The sequence below is a fragment of the Fringilla coelebs genome (genome assembly GCF_963513975.1).
Source record: "Fringilla coelebs genome assembly, chromosome: 1".
Classification (NCBI taxonomy): Eukaryota; Metazoa; Chordata; class Aves; order Passeriformes; family Fringillidae; genus Fringilla; species Fringilla coelebs.
Window position 1 is genome coordinate 152,458,520 of NC_140028.1, and position 15,762 is coordinate 152,474,281.

Sequence of the window (15,762 nt, forward strand, 5' to 3'; positions counted from 1 at the left end):
AGGTGCACTGATGCCTTGCCATATCCCTAACAGTTTCAGGGCTGGTAACAGTATTTGCTTCCCTTTCCTGGAAGCCCCAAGCCTGGAGAGAGGCTCAATAGACATCCCCAAGCTACTGGCCCCACCAAGGAGGGCTGAGGGTTCTGCCCCAGTACCTGCTGCAGGGGGAGAACAGTTTTGACCCACGGCTTCCTGGCAGTGCACGGAGAGCGGGTGGGGAGGGGATGGGGTCGGCTGGCTGAGATCCTCCAGGACAGCAGTGGCTTCCAGAGGGACAGGTGCTGTGAGGGCAAGAGCAGTGATGAAGGGGGGTAAGAACAGGCAGGCAGGGGTCCAGGACCCCTTACAGCAGCAGCAGGATTTGCCAGGCACTCACGTGTGCTGCAGTTCTCTGGGACCACTGGGCTCCTGCTTTCCTCCATCAAGTTCCCACTTTCCTCTGCTGGGTTCCCACTTTCCTTTGCTGGGCTCCTATTTTCCTCTGCTGGGCTCCTATTTTCCTCTGCTGGGCTCCTGTTTTCCTCTGCCGGGCTCCTGTTTTCCTCTGCCGGGCGCCTGTTTACCTCTGTCACATCCCAGATTTCCTTTATCAGGTTCCCACTTCTCTCCACTAGGCTCCAGCTTTCCTCCACCAGGTTCTCACTTTCCTCTACCAAGTTCCCACTCTTCTCTGCCACATTCCCGCTTTCCTCTGGCTCCCTGCAGCCCCTCTCCACTGTCTCTGTCTCCAGCAGTGCATCATTGCTGGTGCAGTTCTGAAGAGCTGGCTCTGTGGAGGACAAGGACATTTGGATTCATCAGCAGCCAGTGAAAAATCCCATTCCAGAGGGTGTCAGGATCTCTCACACTCAGCAGCTGCTGGGGCAGGGGCTTCCAGGCTATCCCCATGTCCCAGCAGGTGTTCCCTCACAGTAGACACCTCCCAATCCCTGGGAGCGTCCGTGGTTGGAAAAGGCTTGGAGCAACCTGCACTAGCGCAAGGTGTCCCTGCCCATGGCAGGGGCTTGGAAAGAGATGAGCTTTAAGATTCCTCTCAACCCAAACACAAAATTCTGGGATTCACGGTCCCAGTGAGCAGCCAAAAGCTGGTGGCACAGAAGGAACCCAGTGTCACCCACCTACAGCCAGCTCTGGGGACACCTCTGCTGCCTCTGGCTCCGATTCTGGGGGCATGCTCAGCTCTTCTCTTTCCAGCTGCAGTAACAGTTCAGGCTTGGACAGGGCAGAGTCTGGGCAAGAGCAGGACAGACATCAGGAACATGATGGGACAGGGACTCTGCACCCACAGCTGGGCAACAGAGCCAGTCCCAACCCAGGAAACTTCATGTCCAACCGCAGCCACGACGGGAGTTATGGATACAGACAGGAAACAGCAGCCAGAGCTGACAGGAGAATATGGAAAGCAGCCTCTGACAGTCCCCTGGGAACAACTGCAAGAAAACCCATCCTTGCTCTGCCCCTGCTACAGAATTCCCTGTTCTCCCAGAAATTCACCTTGCAGATAGGAAAATACCCTGAATGATGGGAAGGGAATTGTGAGGCTCCTGACTGCATGAGGGCAGTGCTGAGGGACCACCTTGAATCCCGGGGGCAATTCTGGGCCCCTCATGCCAAGGAAGACATTTAGGGGCTGGAGCGTGTCCAGGGAAGGAAACAGACCTGGGGAACAGAGCACCAGGAGCTGGGGGGCTCGGCCTGGAGAAAAGGAGGCTCAGGGGGACCTCGTGGCTCTCCACAACTCCCTGACAGGAGGGTGCAGCCAGGAGGGAATCAGACCTGCTCCCACAGCACAGGACAAGAGGAAACAGCTTCAAGGGGAGGTTCAGGTTAGATTGTAGGGAAAATTCTCATGGAAAGGGGTGTCCCAGGCAGAGAATTTTGGAGGTGACAACCCAGGGAGATGATAACACCAACAATGTACCTGTTCTCCACGAGGAAAAGACACCAAGCACTTACTACCCTGTCCTGCGTGTCCCTGCCACGCTCCAAACGCTGCCGGAGGGGACAGGGGAAAGGGAGGATTATTTGAGAGCTGGAAATTGCAGCGAAAGGCAAAGAGGCAGAGAAATGACCCCAAGAGAGCTCCCTGGGGCTGCCAAACCGGCGCAAACGCAGCCTACACAGGGACACCAGCATCTCGTAGTTGCCTTCCATGACGCTCCGGTACATTTCCTTCTGTCCCTTGTCCAGGCTTGCCCACTCCTGCCGGCTGAACCGCACTGCCACATCCTCGAACAGCACCGGGACCTGCAGCACCGGCTGGGATGGGGGACAGGGCAGCTACCCCGAACAACTCCCAGACCCTCAGACTCCCCCAGCCCTTCAATAGCTCCAAAACCCCCACACGGATTCCCCCTTACTTATTCCCAGTCTTCTAAACCAGCCTGCTCCCAGCAGCCTACTGGATTAATCCCGTCTCCTGAAACCCACCACAGCTCCCTCAAACAGCTCCCAGATCCCCAGGAGTCCACGTTCCTGAAACCACTGCTGCCCCCTGAGGAGCCACTCGAGCTGCTCCCGGCCAGCCGGGAATCCACTGGATTCCCATCCCGTCTCCTGAACCCCACCGCAGCCCCCTCAGGCGCCCCCCAGAACGCTCCCAGCCCCGAAGAGCCCGATGGGCGATCCCCAGGCTCCCTCCCAGCCACAAACCCTCCCTTCAATAGCCCCATAAGCGACTCCCAGCCTCCCCTTCAACCTCCCACCAGCCCCTCAGTGCCCCCCCAGGCTCACTCCCAAGCTCCAGCCCCACAATGACCCCATAAGTGACTCCCCCATGCCACTCCCAGCCCTCCTCGCCCCGCATCACTCCCCTAAGCGCCCTCAGTCTCACCCTCAGCCCCACAAGCGATCCCCTCTCGCCCCCTCCGGGGCTCCCCCGGTTCGCCCATCGCGGCGCTCACCCCGTGGAGCTGCAGGGCGGCGAGGGGCCGCTCCCGCAGCGCCGCCTCCGCCCGCTCCATCCGCCGCTCCAGCGCCTCGAGGCGCGCCTGGAGCTCCGCCATGGCCCCGCGCCGCCGCGGCCGGGGCGGGACCGCACGGGACACGCCGCCGGAGGGGCGGCACCGAGCTCCCGGAGGGCTGGCTTGGATGGACAGAGGGACGGAGGGATGGGTTGGGAGGGCGGCACCGAGCTCCCGGAGGCGTGGGTTGGTTGGATGGACGGACGGAGGGATGGGTTGGGAGGGCGGCACCGAGCTCCCGAAGGGGTGGGTTGGCTGGATGGACGGACGGAGGAATGGGCTGGGAGGGCGGCACCGAGCTCCCGAAGGGGTGGGTTGGTTGGATGGACGGACGGAGGGATGGGTTGGTTGGATGGACTGAGGGATGGGTTGGAAGTGGCTGAGTGGCAGCTCCCGGAGGGTCAGTGTCGGTGGCACGGGGTGTGTCTGCAGGAGGGGGCTCTGCTGAGCTCGGTGTTGTTTGCCTGGTTCATCACTGGCCTGGGTGAAGGGGTCGCTGAGGGCTCAAAGCTGGGAGGAGTGGCTGATCACCCCGATGGGAGTGCGGCCCTTCAGAGGGACCTCGCAGTTGGAGTGATGGGCAGAGAGGAAACTTCTGGAATTCAACAAGGCAAGCGCAGGTGCTGCACCTGGGGAGGAACAACCCCAGGTACCTGCACGGGCTGGGGGTCATCTGCTGAAGCAGCTCCGTGGGAAAGGAACTGGGGGTCCTGAGTGACAATGAGCTGTCCCTGAGCCAACAGAGTGTGCTGAGGAAAAGAGGCCAGTGGAATCCTGTAGTGGATTGGGAAGAGCATTCCCAGCAGGTCAGGGAGGATCCTGCCCCTGTGCCTAGCCCTAGAGGCACCTCTGGGTGCTGTGTCCAGCTCTGGATCCTCAGCACAGCAGGGACAGGAGCTCCTGGAGCTGAGCAAGGGCCTGGAGCATCTCGGTGCCCAGGAAAGGCTGAGGGAGCTGGGGCTACTCAGCCCGGAGAGGAGCCCCAGCTGAGAGGAGCCCTCAGCCCTGGCTCTCCCTGGGTGTCCCTGGCTGTCCCTGTGTGCAGGGAGGGTCAGAGCAGGGCCAGGCTCTGCTCCAGGGACCAGCGATAGCACCAGAGCCACGGGCAGGGACTGATCCCAGGAATTCCCCCAGCACAGGAGGCAGAACTTCTGCCCTGGGCAGTGCCCAGCCCTGAGCAGACACCAGAGAGGCTGTGGGATCTCCCTCACCGGGGATATTCCAGAACTGTCAGGATGTAATCCTGCACCCTGTGCTCTGGGATGGCCCTGCTGGAGCAGGGAGGTGCCACCAGTGACCCACTGTGGTCCCTTCCATTCAGAAATTCTGGAATTCCGTGTCCTGCGGGGAAGCGCCGCTGCGGTGGAACCCCGGGAAGGTTTCCTGCCCCTCTGATCAGCATCAGCCTCTTCACGGTGACTGACAGCTGTCAATCACTGCGGGGGCTGCCGGCCGGCGGGGGCCGCTGTGGCGGCGACGGAAGCGGATGAGGAAGAGGAAGCGGCGCTTCTTGGCGGCAAGGAAAGGAAAGGCGGCGGCGAGGCAGGGCAGGAGCGGCGGCGGGCAAGGGCCGGTCCGAGCGGAGAGCTCCAGCCCCGGTGCGGGGGGAACGGGAAGGAGCGGGCCGGCCCCCGTGTGCGGCGGCCGAAGCGAGGCTCTCCTGGCCCGCTGTGCGCCTCCGCCAGCCCCGGTGCCGCAGCCCGTCCCTGCGCTCCGTCGCTCCCGGTGCGGGGATGGAGCTGGCGGGCGGCAGCACCATCTCGCTGTGGACGGTGGTGGCGGCCGTGCAGGCGCTGGAGCGCAGCGTGGCCGCACACGCGTCCCGCCTCTTCAGCCTGGAACACCGCGCCGGGAACAGCGAGAAGAAGCACCTGGACTGCGAGAAAATGGTCGGGGAGTTCGGGAACCAGCTGGAGAGCAAGTGCGCGGCGCTGGGCACCCTCATCCAGGACTACGGGCGGCTCCAGCGGCGCCTGGAGAACATGGAGAACCTCCTGAAGAACAGGAATCTCTGGATCCTGCGACTGCCCCCCGGGATGGAGGGCCCCAAGGTAACGGATGGGTCTTTAAGGGGCCTGGGGGGGACAGGGACAGTGCAGAGGTGCCTCCGCTCCTCACCTCTCCCGGCAGCCTTCCACCATGGAAATCATTCTACGACCTCTGCCAAGATTTCTTCTGTCGCCTGTCGTGCTAAGGCACGAACCAGGAAGTGATTGCTCCTGTATATTGTTAGATTCAGCTAAGTTTCCCTACAAAAGGATGGGCTGTCACGTTTTTACTAACAGCGGGAAGTTCTTCCCCACTCTGAGGTCCCCAGTGGGCTCAGGCTCCAGGGGAAAGTAAGAATATCGTGCAATAGACAGTTCATCTCCCAAAGTTTAGCAAAGATCCTAAGTGTTACTCTCAGTGTCCAGAGGATGCCCCAAGGCAGGAATTTTCTTTCCCTGACACCTGGTAGCAGGGATAAGTAAGGAGTAGGATTCTCTGTGTTCCAGGAGTGGTGCTGAGTGTAACTTTTGGGATTGCAGGCCCCAGCTGTGGCGTTGGAAAACGACTCCACCGGCTTTTCCACTCAGGAGTGGGAAAACCTGGAGGAGTGGCAGAGGGAGCTGTATGGAAAGGTGCTGACAGGGAAGAGAGAAGCCTTGGTCCTGCTGGGTGAGTGTTGCTGTTGCGTCAGTTATCAGCACTTTCTGCTTAGGGAGTCTTTCCCAGACGTGGGAAGCAGATTTGTGGGAACATGGTGAGACTGCTGCCTGTGTTTGAGGACTCTCTGTGCTGCCCAGCCATGTGTTGTAGCTGCTGGAGCTGGTTTGGGGAGCGCTGCTGGGTGTGCTCCTCCCTGTGGATGCAGCACAGAAACATTCATTCCTTTCTCTGTTCCTTGTCAGACGATGTCATCTCCGAACCTGCCCTCCTGTCCCGGCTCCAGGGAGGAGAAGCACCCTGCAGTGAGGAGGCGGCAGCTCCTGGAGAGATCCCAGCAGAACCAGGTGAAGGCCAGGGATGAATTAAAGCTTTGGTCCTGAGGGTGAGGGTCGTGTGCTGCTGTCAGCAGACAGAGGCTGGCACGAGGTGATGGTCCTGGTTTGCTTGGACGGAACTACTTGGATCTCAAAAGGAGCAGGTTCAGGGGGAGTAACAGAGGGTGATAAAAAAGTGTAACAGGTTTGATTTTTAGGATTACAAGTCAGGAAGAAATTCTTGGCTGTAAGGATGGTGAGGCCCTGGCACAGATTGCCCTGTGGCTGCCCCTTGATCCCTGGAAATGTCCAAGGCCAGGCTGGACAAGGCTTGGAGCAATCTGGGATAGTGGCAGGTGTCCCTGTCCACAGCAGAGGGTGGAACAAGTTTAACCCAGACCTTCCTGGGGTTCTGTGATCTGATTCCATAATTTCTGGCATTGGCAGAGGCTCTGCTGTTTGAACTCAACGTGAGCAGTTGGGATAGTAGAGAAGAGCAGGAAAACCAGGAGGGAAGAGCAGAGCTGGCTGAACCTGGCCATGGTGAGTGTTGTGGAAGGGCCTGGGCTCGAGGGTGTGGAGAACCCTCTGGAACTGGGGAGAACAGGAGGAACCACTTCCCTGTAGGGCAGAACAGAGCTCCCAGAAGCAGGAATGGAAGGTGCTGGAGAGGTGTGTGCCAGCAGGGTGGGTGAGTGGGCACAAACTTCTGGGGCAGCAGGGGAGGAGTCCAGTGGGGCTGTGATAACCAGTAAAGGAGTTTCCTCTTTCCCACTAAAGGAGTTTCCTCTCTTCCTCAGCAGACTGCAGCATTCCAGAGCGGAGCTTTGCTGTCACCGTGAAGCAGGAAGAAGAGGAAGAGCCATATGCAAAGGAGCAGGGAGCCATGGAGGGTGTGGAGTTCTCTGAGCTTGGTCTGGGTGAGTTCCAAGCGATCCCACAGTGTCCTGTGCTGCTGGGGATGTGGGAATCCCTGACTTTCCTGCTGTGGAACAGGGTGCTGGGATGTGGGGTCTGAGGGGAGGCAGTGGGGAGAGAGCAGGAGCCCTGCTGAGGTGGGGAGTAGGCAGGAAGCCTGAGGAGAGGTTTATTTTTGGGAAGGTGGAAGAGCTGGGAGGATGAGGCACTGCAGGTGAGGATTCTGGCATACCTGGAATGAATCCCTCAGAATACAAGGAATTATTAAGTTGAGAAAAATTCAGGGCAGGGAGCTTGTTTCTGTCTATTTTAAAAATGCTGATTAAATTTGCAGCAGTAAAGACTTGATTTTTAATAAAAATAACAATAAGCCTGTGAAGTTCTAAAGGCTTTCTTTCAATCTTTTTTAATTTTTCACATCATTTTACCTGCTGTAAATGGTCAGTTGTAGTACTGTACCTTATGGATGGAGAGACAGAAGTTGATCTCAAATCAACAAAACCCCATGATGTTCAATCGTTTTTAATTGTTTTTCAATACTGTGGTGGAACCTGAGCAGGAGAATGGTTCTTGTGTGTGTATCCAAGATCCAAACAGGTCTGAAGTGTAAAAATGTCTAAAAATAGGGTGTAAATAAGCTCACAATACAATTCTCACGCAGATCACGTCAATCCTGTAGCCAGCAAAACATTTTCAGTGTTGTGGTTGTGATGGGTTGAGTCCAGGAAGAGAAAAAATGTTTAGTTTGTGGTTTCTTTTGAGTTTTTTGTTTGGTTGTTTGGTTTTTTTTTTTTTGTTTCTTGGTGAATTTCACTTGTGTTTTGATAGCAGCTGTTTGTTCTGGAACATGAGTTCAGGGGGGTTGTTGCCCTCTAGAGTCCCTGTGAGTGCTATCACAGGAGGGGTAGAATATTGCAATTTATAGAGAACCAAATATGGAGGGTGGAGAAGAAAGAACTCGAAAATAAACAGAACTTACAAATCAAAACACCTAAATAATAATGACCTCATTATTGTTTAGGTCACACAGAATTCAGTTTCCCATGGAAAAGTTTATACTTTCTGGTTCAGCATAAAATTTGGGCTTTCAGTCAAAATGCTCAGTTGTGAAGAGCATTTTTAGCTTGTTCTTATCCAAGAATCCATGGGTTCTGTGGCCTGTCAGATGACTTGAATGGAGTTTTCCCCTCCTGAGGAAATCCCTGAAATCAACAGTTCATCTCGCATAAAAATGTCATGGAGACATCAAGCCTCTTGACTCGGTGGTGTCATGACAATGGAACTGTTGGGGTTCCTGCTGCATTTCATCTCCTGTGGATTTAATCGTTGGAGACAGAAACCAACTTCCAGTCACAATGTGCTTGGTCAGATCTCACTCAGAACAAATGAGTTTAGAACTCTCCCTAAAATTTTGGTTTAGTACAGAAAGAGGGAAATTACACTCTGTGTTTTGGTCCAGTTAGAACTTGGATTAAAACATTTTATAGCTTCATTTTTTTAAATATTCTTTGTGCCCTAAATTGCAGGATAATATTGAGGCAAAGGCTTCCTGCTGGCAGAAGGCTGGGTTAGATGGGTTATTGGGAAGGAATTCCTGGCTGAGGGTGGGCAGGCCCTGGCACAGGGTGCCCAGAGAAGCTGTGGCTGCCCCTGGATCCCTGGAAGTGTTCAAGGAAAAGTTGGACAGGGTTTGGAGCAGCCTGGGATAGTGGAAGGTGTCCCTGCCCATGGCAGAGGGTGGCACTGGATGAGCTTTAAGGTCTGGATGAGCTTTAAGGTCTCACCCAAACCATTCCGGGATTCCATAAGAGCAGGATGTGTTCTGGGATAAAGAGGAAAAGTTGTGGCCCTGTGAAGCAGTGGAGGGACATTTGCGATTCCCTTGTGACCAGAATGTCCTGAGTTCTGTTTGAGATCATCTCAGCAGCACTGCTGGATTATTCTGCAAACAGCCTGAGGTGCCCTTTCTGGGCTGTTTCTGTATTTTACATGCTCTATGTTTCATCACTTTTTGAAGCTGCCTTTGATATCAGAGGTGAGGCAATATTTTAGTCAGTCACAGTTTCTCTGTTCCAGCCCAGCTCTCCTGAATTTCAGAGACAAATACATGTATTTGTAGCAAATCTCTGAGCTATTTTGGGATTTGTTTGAATTGCAAAATAGAATCCTGAATTCAAGACAAAATGTGAAGTGGCACAGAAAGGGACACTTCACTGCTGTGAGGAGACCCTGTTCCCTCATGGCTCCGAGGGGATCCTCAATCCCTCGCAGATCTGAGAGGACCCCCAAGCCCCTCACAGCTCGGATGGGACCCTGATCCCTCACAGCTCTAAGTGGGCCCCTGACCCCTGATGGCTCTGAGAGGATCCCTGATCCCTCATGGCTTTGAGGACGTTGTTCCGTCATGGCTCTGGGTGGAACCCTGATCCCTCATGGCTCTGAAGGAATTGGCCCTCATGGATCAGAGAGGATTCTGTTCAATCATGACTCTAGGTGAACCCTGATCCCTCATGGCTCTGAGGACCCTGTCCCCTCATGGCTCCAGGTGGAACCCCGATCCCTCACAGCTCTGAGGGGGATTGTGTTCCATCATGGCTCCGGATGAATCCTGATCCCTCACAGCTCTGAGGGGGATCGTGTTCCATCATGGCTCCGGGTGAACCCCATTTCCTCACAGCTCTGAGGGGGATCCTGTTCCCTCATGGCTCCAGGTGGACTCTGATCCCTCTCAGCTCTGAGGGGGATCGTGTTCCATCATGGCTCTGGGTGGAATCCCGATCCTTCACAGCTCTGAGGGGGGATCCTGTTCCCTCATGGCTCCAGGTGGACCCCATTCCCTCACAGCTCTGAGGGGGATTGTGTTCCATCATGGCTCCGGATGAATCCTGATCCCTCACAGCTCTGAGGACCCTGTCCCCTCATGGCTCCGGGTGGAACCCCAATCTCTCAGAGCTCTGAGGAAGATCCTGTTCCCTCGTGACTCTGAGGGGGACCCTGTCCCCTCATGGCTCTGGATGAACCCTGATCCCTCACGGCTCTGAGGAAGATCCTGTTCCCTCACTGAGGGGGGCCCTGTTCCCTGATGGCTCTGGGTGGACCCCGATCCCTCACAGCTCTGAGGGGGAATCCTGTTCCCTCACGGCTCTGAGGGGGATCCTGTTCCCTCACAGCTCTGAGGAAGATCCTGTCCCCTCATGGCTCTGGGTGGACCCCGATCCCTCACGGCTCTGAGGGGGGCCTGCTCCCTCATGGAGTGCTGTGGACAAGGCGCAGGTGTGCGTGTGGCCAGGGTGCAGTAAGGGTGGCCGGGGTCACGGTGGGTGGCAGAGGAGCCCCGTGGTGCCCCGGCCGCCCCTCAGCCGCCATTCCCCGCAGGGCCGGACGCCGCTGGACACAAGGCCCAGGCCCCGGCGGCGGGTGGGAACCGGCCGGGGGCCCGGAGCTGCCAGGACCGGGATGTGAGAGGGAATCCCACAGAGACCGGCTCCGGTGAGTGGTGCCAGGGCCAGTGGTGGGACACCGAGCACCTGCCAGGCTCTGGGGACAGCTGGGGTGTGGGTGGTGTTTTGGCCTGGAGCAAAGGAGGCTCAGGGGCCCTTGTGGCTCTGCACAGCTCCTGGCAGGAGGGGACAGCCGGGGGGTCGGGCTGTGCTCCAGGGAACAGGGACAGGAGCAGAGGGAACGGCCCCAGGCTGGGCCAGGGCAGCTCAGGGTGGGTAGAGGGAAAATTCCTTCCCCAAAAAGTCTGTCCAGCCCTGGCACAGCTGCCCAGGGCAGGGGAGAGTCCCCATTCCTGGAGGGGAAAATCCCTGTGGATGTGGCACTTGGGGACATGGTCAGTGGTGGCCTTGGCAGTGCTGGGGGAATGGTTGGACTCAATGACCTTAAAGGTATTTCCCAACCTCAACAATTCCACAATTCTGTGACCAGCATTTCTCCAGGGCACTTACTGTGCTGAGTTTGGCTTTCCAACTGCTGCTGTCAGGCATTCCATCCCCACCAGCCTTTCCAGGACCTTCCATCACACCCTTCTTGTCCCTCTCCTGGGAAATCCTCCAGTCCCTTGGCCAGATCTGCACTGTAAGGGTGCAGAGCACTGGCCCATCTGCTTCTCTTTATTTACTCTACAGACTTTTGTTTTCTTTTTTCTTGTCTCATTACTTTAATGAATTTCTTTAAGAACTCTGTTCTCATGAGTGTTTCTCTGATGGGTGAGAAATGGTGTGTGACTGAGAGGGATTGAAAAGAAAACAACAGAACTCTGGCAGCACCAAGAGAGAAATGAAACTCAAGGACAAGAATTCAAGTGGCTCTGGCCTCTCCTGGGGCCGTGGAGAACGTGTTTCCACTTGCATGAAAATTTTGTGCATTTCTCAGGCTCAAACATCTGCTGAGGGTTTTGTAACCAACATTTCAGGTCTGTTCAAGAGGCCTTGGTCAGCAGGAACTAGAACTGGAGCAAGGTTTTCCCTGGAATGTGAGCTAGAACAGAGCAGATCTGACTGGGCTGGGCTGACAATTGGAATTAATTTTGTATGGTGTTAAAATAACACTGGCTCTTGTTAACAGAAGAGAGCATAATCCAGATTAAGCAAGAGGAAGAGTTGCGCACTGCAGATCGGAAGGAGGAGGCTGCAGAAGCGCCTGGAGAGCCCTGCCCAGGTGAGTAACTGCATACCTCAGAGGGAAAATTAAATAGAGGGATTAAATTCCAGGTTGTGTGCTTAAATTCCCCATCTCTGCTCATGTATTCCAAATCTTTAAGAAGTTCTGAGCAGACTTGCCAGCAGATCCCCCAGGTGAGGGCTGGTGTTGCCCCTTTCCCTTCTCATGGACATTTTGGAGTTTGTGGCTGCATGGCTGGTTTTTATCTAAGTGTGGCTCTCCCTAAATTCCTTCAGGTTGCCTTTTCCCTCCTCCCTTCCCTTCTGGGGTTTTCCTGGGTAAGGAGGAGCACACAGACTCCTCTGAAAGGCTGCAGAGCCCAGGGCTCTGTTCTTTGCCCTCTCACTTGGAACCTCTTTGTTTTACAAATCAGCTGCTCTGCTTTGCAGATTTTCCTCACTCTTTATAAAGGTAGTGGTTCTGCCTGTTGGCTCCACTAGAACTGTACTTGGCTTCCTGTGTTTGTAGCCAGATGGGATTTTTAGACCTTTCCAAAGGTTTCCTTAAGAAACTGGGCTTGGGGGAGCTTGTCTTGGGGTAGCAACCTCCAGAGAAAGCGCAGAGCAGAGCAGGTTTTCAGCCTTGTGAAATCCTGAGTTTAGGCAGGTATGATACACTTCCCCTGGACTTCCTCCTTTGGCAGAGCGAGGATCTTACGAGGCTGAGGCATCCAGTCAGACCAGGAAAGGCAGCGAGGTGGATGCCAGGGAGCTGCCAGGCACAGAGGATGAGCACCTCCAGAGAGATCCTGTCACAGGTGAGGATCTGCCAAAAACTCCATTGCAGAAATTACCCCTTAATGGCTCTTGTGCCTTCCCTGCTGCTTTGTTACTGTAGTGCATTCCCAAATTATCCAGGCTTTGTGTCTTCCCCTGGTGTTTCTCAGTTGTGTAAATTCATCCCCAATGAACAGGATTTCAGACTTATGCAAGGGATGTTTCGTCGTGGATTAAACAAGAGGAGGAGCCACCCTGTTCTGAACAACAGGACTTGCAGAAAGAGGAAATCTCTGCAGATCCAAGTACAGGTCAGTAATGGATTTCAGCTGGGATTTTGGGGACAGTAAATCCAGTTTAGAGTATTTTATAATACTGTATGAAATGTCACAACCGTACAATGTTAACCATGACAGATCTGGGACAAACCTCAGTCTGCTGGTTAATATTTGGTGACAAAAATTTTGGGTTCTGCCAGCTGAAGAGGCTCCTTCCTTCTTGAGCCAGCCAAAAGCTGTCAGAGGCACTGGCTTGGGCTTGTGTTGAGGCAAGCCCAGAGCTGCATGGATCAAGTTTGTGCTGCTTTTATCTGGATAAAAACCTGGCTCAGGGCTGGGCCCAGAGGGCTGGGCAAGGGAGGGACATCAGCTGGTGGCCAGTTGCCAGTGGTGTCCCCAGGGCTGGGGACATACTGGGGCCATTGTGTTTGATGTCTTTATCAGCAGTGTGAATGAGGGGATGGAGTCCTGTTTTATGGCCAGAATTCCCTGCCCTGAGGACAAGTTTCTCACTTCCCATGCTATCAGTTCTTCCAGGCCTTTCTGGAAATGGTTTGGAGGCTTTGGGGATTTTTGGTGGTCTCGATCCCCACCCCTGTAATCCATTCCCACTTCTTGACCTCGTTCTCGCCTTTGCTCTGTATTGTGCTTATCTCCAGGAGCTACAACAAGGGTGTTTGTCCCAGAAGTTGCTGCCCTGTCTCCACATGGCACCCCCTTCTCCAGCCACATCTTGCATTTTCTGGGCATTGGGAGCTCAGTGGGTCTCACTTTGCACCTCAGTTTATAGAATTGCAGGAAGGTGGGCTTTTTTTAATCAGTGCTTTTCCATCCTGACTGCAATTCAAGTCAGTGACTTTCTTTGAAAGTTCCCTAACAAAAATGTTAGTGCCCCTTGGGTAGTTATTCAGGCAAGACAGATAGGTGTGAGGCTGTTCACTAAAAAACAGGTGCTTGTTCTTGGGAGCAGAGAGTGCTTCTGATAAGCTCAGGAGGGGAGGTTTAGGTTGGATATCAGGAAAAGGTTCTTCCCCAGAGGGTGGTTGGGCACCAAACAGGCTCCCCAGGGAATGGGCACAGCCCCAAGGCTGCCAGAGCTCAGGGAGCATTTGGACAGTACTCTCAGGCACAGGGTGGGATTGTTGGGGTGTCCATGCAGGGCCAGGGGTTGGACTCCATCCCTGTGGGTGTCTCCCAGCTCAGGAGAGCCCATAGTTCTGTGACTTGCTGAGCTAGCTCAGTGCCCTGCTTGGACTCTGCTCCTGGAGATGCTCAGGAGAGAGTCTGGAGAGCAGCTGGGAACACTGAGGTGGGACAGTGTCTGCTCTGTTATCTGAGTGAGAGGCTGGATCTGAGACTGCAGCAGTCATTTTTTATGTGGATTTAAAAAAATACAGTTGAAAAAAGTCCTGTTTTCCTGGAACTCTTGTTTCAATGGATGCTGGTACTTCGTTCCTCCCTCAGTATTAAAGAAGTGGCTTTGGGCTGGGAGGGACATTCCTAAGGGGACTCCTGAATTAAAAATCTCTGAAATCTCTTTCAGATGAAAATTTGAAGAGGGACCATCCAGGAAATTGCTTGGAAAGCAAGACCTGTGACTTAGAGGTACCAGGAAGGCCCGAAGAGGTGTTCCCCAAAGATCCCAGCCATGGAGTGACATGGGACAGTCAGTGGAATTCAGAAATGATGGAAACAGCCGCCATGGGGAATGGGAACAGCCTTGGAGGTGATGCTCAGTACGATTTCTTTAGTGCTCAGGAAAAGAGGCCCTGTATGTACAAGTGTGAAAGAAATTGCCTACAGCAGGACCAGCCTCAGCAGGCACTGCAGGGAGAAGGGGACATGTTTCCAGGCCCTACGTATGAGAGGATGTTCCCTCTGCTGCACCCACACGCAGGAGAGATGGGAATGGGCCCTGGAACTGCTCTCACCTCCTGTGAGGGGCCAGGGCCCCGCTCCGAGTGTGGAGAGACTCCCCCAGGCACAGGCAGGCCCCGTGAGCCGGACAGCCTGGGCACAGAGGAAGCTGCTGAAAACGAGGAGAGCTTCCCCACGGACACATCGGGATCCAGCCCCTGCTGGGAGCCACCCCTGGCCCGGGGCAGCCCTGCCCAGCAGCAGAGCCAGGGCCGGGGCAAATCCTACATCTGCAGCGACTGTGGGAAAAACTTTGTTTGCCATTCTTGGCTCGTTAGGCACCAGACAAGCCACACAGGAGAGAGGCCCTACAAGTGCTCCAAGTGTGACAAAACCTACAGGAGGAAGGATTACCTCCTGAACCACCAGCGCCGGCACACGGGAGAGAGGCTTTTCCAGTGTCCTCTCTGCAGCAAGAGATTTGTGCTCAAGAGAAGCCTGCTGAAGCATCAGGAGGGTCACATGCAGGACACCCACGTCCCACTGGTCAGCTGGCCCTGCAGGAACATCAGGGGCTCTGTGATGCATTCCATATAGGACATCCCCCACACCCCCTTGGTGGCTCCTCCCTGGGCCAGGGCAGCACCCCCAGCTCTGTGCCAGACCCTGATGGCAGGAGGAGGCTGTGGTGCAGCCATCCTGAGCCCCTCCCAGGAAAAGGGAGCTGGCTGGGGGTTATTTTGTGTTAGACAGCATTCACCAGTGCCTGTGGATTTGGGGAGGTGGAGTTTGGAGGTACTGCTGGCTGTGAGTCTGTGTGGGAGAGAAACCACGTTGACATGGAACAATTTGTGATGTATGTTACAAAGAAGAATTGTCTGAATAGAGATAAATTATCTAAAGTGTATCCAAAATGTTATCCCAGGAATCCAGAGTCCTTGGACTGGGCTGGGAACAAGTGAGTTAAAGGTATTAATTGTGCACTAACCAGTGAAACGTGTCAGGAAACACACACTTGGGTGAGGTGCTTTGGGAAAGGAAATGTTGCCCCTGTGGCTGTAGGAGGAAGCCTCTTTCTCCTGTGGCAAACAGAAAGAAGGCTGCAGAGCCTGGGAGGCAGCTTATTCCCACTCTTAAATCCTGGGACTCCTCGCTGCTGAGCCCCAAGGGAGAGTTCCTGAAGGGTGAGATCCTTCCTGGGAGTTGTAAGATGGCCAGGGAGCCTGGAATATGGTTTTAATTCTGCATAGCCTTAAAGTTGTGTTGCGTTTCTTTCCCCACATTGTTCACAGACTTCTGTGTTTGTGCAGTTTTCCAAACCCTTTGAAAGCAGAACATGGAGATGCTGCAGAAACCTGGGAAACACAGAGTTAATGAGCTGCTGTGTCCCAAGCACTGATAA

General features: G+C 54.8%; 1 protein-coding gene across 1 annotated transcript; it reads left to right on the top strand.

Annotated features, from left to right (window-relative positions):
* The first annotated feature begins 4,581 nt into the window (after positions 1-4,581).
* On the top strand, positions 4,582-15,004 carry LOC311153475 (uncharacterized protein). Its single transcript, XM_084205404.1, has 10 exons — positions 4,582-5,014; positions 5,492-5,621; positions 5,855-5,956; positions 6,374-6,469; positions 6,730-6,846; positions 10,220-10,333; positions 11,414-11,506; positions 12,153-12,266; positions 12,423-12,536; positions 14,047-15,004. The coding sequence occupies exons 1-10, from the start codon at positions 4,697-4,699 to the stop codon at positions 14,955-14,957; spliced, it is 2,109 nt and encodes a 702-aa protein (XP_084061530.1). The 5' UTR covers positions 4,582-4,696; the 3' UTR covers positions 14,958-15,004.
* The last annotated feature ends 758 nt before the right edge of the window (positions 15,005-15,762 follow it).

Excerpts from the sequence above, each read along its gene's own strand:
- LOC311153475 (XM_084205404.1), top strand. The coding sequence starts at position 4,697 with ATGGAGCTGGCGGGCGGCAGCACCATCTCGCTGTGGACGGTGGTGGCG. Across the intron at positions 5,015-5,491 it reads CCGGGATGGAGGGCCCCAAG|GCCCCAGCTGTGGCGTTGGA; the intron begins GTAACGGATGGG and ends TTGGGATTGCAG. Across the intron at positions 11,507-12,152 it reads GCCTGGAGAGCCCTGCCCAG|AGCGAGGATCTTACGAGGCT; the intron begins GTGAGTAACTGC and ends CTCCTTTGGCAG.